The sequence below is a fragment of the Sinocyclocheilus anshuiensis genome, unplaced genomic scaffold, assembly GCF_001515605.1.
Source record: "Sinocyclocheilus anshuiensis isolate Anshui unplaced genomic scaffold, SAMN03320099.WGS_v1.1 scaffold709, whole genome shotgun sequence".
Classification (NCBI taxonomy): Eukaryota; Metazoa; Chordata; class Actinopteri; order Cypriniformes; family Cyprinidae; genus Sinocyclocheilus; species Sinocyclocheilus anshuiensis.
Window position 1 is genome coordinate 183,434 of NW_015540926.1, and position 6,806 is coordinate 190,239.

Here is a 6,806-nt window from a genome sequence, read left to right on the forward strand (position 1 = left end):
AAATAAAGAGATTAAATAAAAATGACACATCCATACAACAAAATTTCAAAACTTAACATTTAAATGAAAAACAAAAAATAAAGCTAAAAACAATTCAGTATATTAAAGAACAAAAGGTATGAGTATAATATTGATTCTAACATAACACTAAGCCAAACACAAAAAAAACAACTACATATATGTGTATGTACAACCACACACACATACATACATATATATATATATATACATTTATAAATTCAATATATATATTATTTCATTTCCATTTAGTTTGTTGAAGTATTAAAATAACTCAAATTAAATAAAACTAAAACTTAATAAAATACCTATACAGACATAATAAATTCAGACATAATTTAACTAAAATTAAAATAAATAACAAATACAAATAATGCAAATCAAACGACAGTGGTTTATCAGTAATCCTAAATAATAACACTGCCAAACTTACATGCTAAAAAAACTTACACATAGTACGAAATGGTTATAAAAACTGAAACAGAAGTGAAACAAGTAGTAGGAAAGAGGAGAAATAAAAAGCGATACTTATCCTTTGCTGGTGTCCTGCCCGGTGGAGTCACACGGTAGAGTCGATGGTCTTTACACTCTTCGGTCTGCACACGACGGCTGCCGAGACCGCTGTCGCGGTAAACTAAGCTTTATTTATACCCGTCTAACAAAATACTAAATTAATTCAGCTGGACACACTTTCCTTATTTTTTTTCCACAACAAATGGCCAAGCGAGCGCAGACACTGACAAGATACGTGATACAGAATGAGACCAAACGCCTAATCTAATCTTGCAATTCTAACTTTTAATCTTGCAATTCTGACTTTATATCTCACAATTCCAAGTTTTTTCTCAAAATTGGAAGTTTATATCTCACAATTCCGACTTTTTATCTTGCAATTCCAACATTATATATTGCAATTCATATAGAAAACAGCTATTTTAAATTGTAAAAATATTTCACAATTTTTACAGTGTTCTTGATCAAATAAATACAGCCTTGGTGAGCAGAAGAGACTTTAAACTTGTTATATGTAGAGTGTCTGAATCCGGTTTGAACAGAGAATATGAATCTGTGAGTGTTGAGTGTGAAGGCTGGTTTGCTCTGGATACAGACACCTTCCTCCTGCCTCCGAGCATCACAGATCAATTTCAAAGATTGGCTCGGCTCTTTAGCAGATCAGATGTGTTTAATCCAGCTGAAGGAGCACAGCTAAAACTTCCTCTAGGGTTTGTGTGGGCCACCCTGAAGAAAGAGCTTCTCCCGCCCCTTAATTCCCACACTCTGCATCTCTATCCCTCATTATCCCGCTCTCTATCCTCTGCTATCATTCTTCCTCCTGTCTTTCATCTTCAGACTCATCTATCGTTAGCATACCAAAACTGCCCTTCATTTCCAAATGCTTAAAGAGCCATCAATGCTAATTGCGCTCAGGCGTTCTGCAAAGGCCCCTCGCGGCTCTTGTTTGGCCACTCGGTCGGGGGCCTGTGTGTTAGCCGGATGTGGTTTAACTAGTCCCCCTCCCCTCTTTAACCCCCGCTAACCGGCCCGTTCGACCCTTGACCCGGTCGTCATGGCGACGGTCAGTTGGGCGCAGAAGCGGCCGATGCTGATGGTGTTTGATTAGCTGATTCCACTAAATGAGCCGATCATGATGAGCCGCTTTCATGGCCAATTGAGCGGAGCCTGTGTGTGTGTGAGTGTGAGAGAGTGTGTGTGTGCGCGCACGTTTTTGTGACATATGAGGACACAAATTCGTATAATGACATGGGTATGACATGGGTATTACAAGGAGAAGGTGACTTATGAGGACATTATTAAAGTGCATTTTATTTAAAAATATATATTTAAATTATATTATTTAAAGTACATTTTAAAACACTATTAAAATTAGAAATAATAGTTTTTGCAAAAACATCTCGATGTGAAGAAAATATATTATTTGGATAATATATATTTAAATTATATTATTCAGTGTGCATTTTAAAACACTATTAAAAGTATTCATCACCGTTTTGTTGTATTTCATTTATTTTATGTAGATTAAATAATAATAGTAAATGTCTGGACAAGATTATTTTCATTAAATGTTTTTTTTTTTTTTTTTTTTTTTTTACAATTTTAATTGTAATGAAAAAAATTTCACAAATCATCATCACAATCACAAAATCTTAATGAAAATAAGCTTCATTTTCAGAATGCAAAATTAAAAAAAATGTAGTTCTGATGTGCAGAGTGAACCTGAGCTGTTTTAGTGAGATAAACCGAGTGATTTCTGCTGCTGGTTTTAGTTTTTGTTATGATAGGACACAATAGACTCCATAAATGCACACACTTCATTCACGGTCTGATTGTGATCTCACAGTGTCACATGTAGGAAGTCCATCATTAACATCATAGTGCTGTTATCTGGACGCCTCGATCTGATGTCCTTTGTGTCTGTATCGTGTACCATCTGCTCCTCAGAGCCTCAGAAATATAAATCAGATCTGACTGCTGATTGGTCCTGTGTTTTACAAGACTGCTCTGCCTGTTTTACACTGCAAAGTTAAAATGCATTTATAATTCAGTGATTATAGAGCACAAATTGACAGCACTGACCAATCACAACCAGTTCTTCCAGATTAGTAATATGCATTGCTAAGAACTTCATTTGAACAACTTTAAAGATGATTTTCTCAATATTTAGATTTTTTTGCAACCTCAGATTCCAGATTTTCAAATAGTTGTATCTCAGCCAAATATTGTTCTATCATAACAAACCATACATCAATGGAAAGCTTATTTATTCAGCTTGTGGTGTGTGTTTGTGCAGTTATCCGTACAGTGAAGACTCCAGTCAGGGAAAGCAGTACATGAACACTCGATGTCCCGCCTGGTGTGACCGGATCCTTATGTCCGCCTCGGCCAAAGACCTGCTCGTAAAGGTGAGATGATTAAACCACAAACGCTTCATTGTTTCTGTCAGATTGTGAGCGTGAGTGATATTAATCTGATGCATTGAGAAATCACATTTCTTCATGATAACAAAGAGAGAGCTTCTTTACAGCTGAAACTGAGTTTATTTATTAATTGATGCATTTTATAGCATTGTTATTTTCCAGTGAAGCTGCTTTGAAACAATCTGTATTATATAAAGCGCTATAGAAATAAATGCTGCATTCAAAACCACATCTGATGGACTGCATTGAAATATAATACTGTAATCCACATTTTCCATTATTCTCACAGTTCCACATAATTAAAGCTTATTTCATATGCAAATATATTAGCCAATCACAGCAGGGGGCGTTCATGTGTCTTAAAGGGGACACGCCCCTTAAATGAACTGTTTAAATCAGGCTGGAAAATTTAGATTTATTTCTAAATTATGACGGTTTGTGATGTCAAAATCTTATTGGAATTATAAGTGAACGTTATGAAATAAAAAAAATGCATGCTTCATAAATGTTCACTGTTTGATTTAAATCTGATCTCTGCTGCTTTTCTTCTTGATTAAACTAAACTGAAGTCCAGAAATCCAGTGCTGAAATATAGAAATGGTTTCTGATGTTACAGTCCTTTTCTTCAGCTCTTTATTTTTAGGTTTCAGGAGTGCTTTGTGTCTTTTGCTTCATTTATAATATATATATATATATATATATGGACAGAAAGAAAGAAAACGCCAGTGCAATATGTTGATTTTTTTATTTTTTGTATTTACTGGGTTTTTGTGGATCCTAAAAAGGTCTTAAAAATTCCTGATTCACTCTTCCACAAATTAAGGCCTTAAAAATATCTTAATTTAGAGCAGAAAGCATTAAAATGTTGCATGAACAGCAGTATTTGTGTTTCATATTCCAGCACAAACATCTGAACATCCTTAAATCAAGATACATTTACTGGAGATACAAATGAAGATACAAAGTCTCATTGTTTTGTGAAAAAATCAACAAAATGAAGTGAGTTTATGATTAAAACCAGAACAAATATCTATCTGCCAGTGGGAAATGAAAACTTGTTTCCCTTTGAATTAAGTTTTTGTTTTTAATCATAGACTCATATCTTCTGTCATTTTATATCTCAAGTAAATGTATCTTAATTTAAGAATCTTTAGACATTTGTATTGAAAAACAACACAAAAATCTTGAGGAAGAGCGTCACTTTTTTTGCACACTGCTGTATTTTTGTCTTGTTTTCTAGTATAAATATATACAAATTCTTCACTAGAGATTAATTTGCTTTACAAGAAAAATGACTTGAGATATTAAAGTCTTGTTTTCTGAAAAAAAAATCAAACTTTTGTTAGTTTTTGCTAAATATCTGCCAGTGGAGCAAGAAAAATCATCTTGTTTAGCTTTGAATTAAGATTATTTTTCTTACCCCACTGGCAGATATTTTTGCTTGTTTCAAATCAAAACAAAATGTTTTTTATTTATTTATTTTTTTTAGAAAACAAGACTTAATATCTTAAATCATTTAACTTGTCAAGTAAATGCATCCCAATTCAAGAATGTTTAGATATTAGAAAACAAGACAAAAAATACTAAGTAAGAAAATCCTTTTTTTGCAGTGTGATCAATACGTTTTTCCTGTATTCAAGTGGCTCAGAACAGCTATTCAAGCCTATTTTGTTTGTAAAATTAATTATGAAGTATTGAAGCATTGCAAATATATTGACATTTGCACTTTTTAAGACCTTTTTAGGATCCACAGAAACACAGTAAATAAAGAAAATCAACATATTGCACTGATGTTTTCAACATTTTGAGAGAGCATTGTGTTAGGTTTTCTTCACATGCTCTTAAATTGAGTTCTAGTTAGTGTTTGAGCTCTAGTAGTACTAGTGATGTTGCTGAGGCCAGTGGTTAATGGAGATGCGCTCACGGTTTGTGTTCTGCGAGAAGCGCTGTGTGAGACGAGGCAGATTGTGTAAACAGCCTCATCTATCATGCTGCGCTCTGTTAGCTCCGCGTCGTGTTATTTTCTGCTCGCCGAGCCCTAACACGCCAAAGGTCCACGGTAACGTAATGAAGAGCCAGTCAAGCGCGGCCCCGGCCCCTGCCGTAATTTGTTTATCTGTCTAAAGATTACGCAGGCCGAAAATCCACAATTTTATGCTGCCTTTGTAAATGATCCAGCCTGCGTTTGATGAATGTATGAGCTTCGCTCACAAACCAGCTCCTTATTAAAGAAACATCGAGCATCTGCATAAAACATCGCAAGCAACAAACAAGCTTAAAACAAGAGAAGGGAAGAAATCAATTAAATAAAAAGTAAAATCAATACAATTTCAGATAATTATCATTTTAAAAATGTAAAAGTAGTATTATAAAAACCGATAGTTCCGGTGCTTGATTCTGATTGGCTGAGGCGCGTTCGAAGCTGTTGTAAATTTACAAACATACACCTTTGTTTACGTTTCTGTGTTGCTCGGCAACCACTTTGTAGCAACCACAACTGTTTCTCGCTTTCTAAAGAGCACTGCATCATTTCTGTCTCGCTCGATTCAGAGCATTATTTTCAATTTAGATAAATATGATTAATGCTTTCGCTGCATTTCAGATATGAAAAAGCTCCTGAACTTTGATTTATTGGCACTTAAATGTAACCATATAAAAGCTCTTCTTAGGATTTTAGCATCATGCATGCATTTGCTCTGTGTCTGTAATCATATTTTGTGCGTGTTTGTGTTTTGCAGCCAGAGAATGAGGAGAAATCAATAACATACGACAACATCGGACCCAACGTGTGTATGGGGGACCACAAGGTACAACTAACCTAACCAACCTCTCCAACTAGTTTGTGTGTGTGTGAATTTAGATATACTTTGCTGAGAAAATAGTCTTTGGAAGTGAGTTAAATCTGATTATACCTAAAACAAAAATTATTTTTTTTTACTGTTCTTTTAAAGGTTTTTTTTTTGTCTCTAGTCTTCTTCAAATTGTTCTTTAAATGTTTCTCCTGAACGAAGGTAAAAAATAGCTTGTTTAGATTGGAATCAGTCAAACCAAACATTCAGGAAAATTCATTCTCAATAACTACTCCCTTAAAAAAATTAATTAAAGTAAGCTCCAGTAAGCTTTATTTTTCTTTAAAACTTCATAGTGCAGCTAGATATCATTTTCTGAATGAATTAATTCATAAATGAAGGTTTTAGTCAGGTTTTAGTCTGTACAAAAGAATGAACACAGCACTTCTGCGCTCCTGTGATGGTGCAGCACATATAAGACACTCCAGACCAATCACAGATCAGTATGCAAATACATTCAAGAAATATCACCAATCAGAATTCAGCATGCAAATGAGGCCACTGCTGTTAGTCAAATGCTGAAGGTTCTAACCATGTGAATGAGGGATTTTCAAACTCTCGACTCAATCGTTTTATAGAAAACCAAAAAGATATTGAAATGATCTACAAAACATTTGATTTGAGATAGTCTTGTTTGGTTATTACAGTATTGTTTTCTAAATTACTTCTGTGTGATGTCACGGTTCTGAATATGATATTCTAAATAGTCCTAGGTATCTTAAAAATACCTTTTTAACATTTATTTATTTATTTTGTATGTTTGTTTTTCTTCTATATTATTGGAGTTACATCACTTTACATCAAGTGGTTAAAGCTGAATTATAAAGGATAAAAGGGAATATTTTAGGAATAGATGATGTCTTCAGTTTTATTTACTTTCATTTACTCTCAGATCAAACAACCCAAATCTTTGTTTTTAGATTTAGATTCTCATCGTGAGATAAGCTTGTGTGTGTGTGTGTGTGTGTGTGTGTGTGTGTGTGTGTGTGTGTGTGACACAAAC

General features: G+C 34.1%; 1 protein-coding gene across 1 annotated transcript in view; it reads left to right on the plus strand.

The window, feature by feature from the left end:
* inpp5a (inositol polyphosphate-5-phosphatase A) overlaps nucleotides 1-6,806 on the plus strand; it is a 164,872-nt gene that overhangs the window by 157,292 nt on the left and 774 nt on the right. The window contains exons 11-12 of the mRNA XM_016487317.1: nucleotides 2,828-2,939; nucleotides 5,693-5,761. Of these exons, the coding sequence (XP_016342803.1) occupies nucleotides 2,828-2,939; nucleotides 5,693-5,761 (181 nt within the window). The remainder of the gene's footprint in view (nucleotides 1-2,827; nucleotides 2,940-5,692; nucleotides 5,762-6,806) is intronic.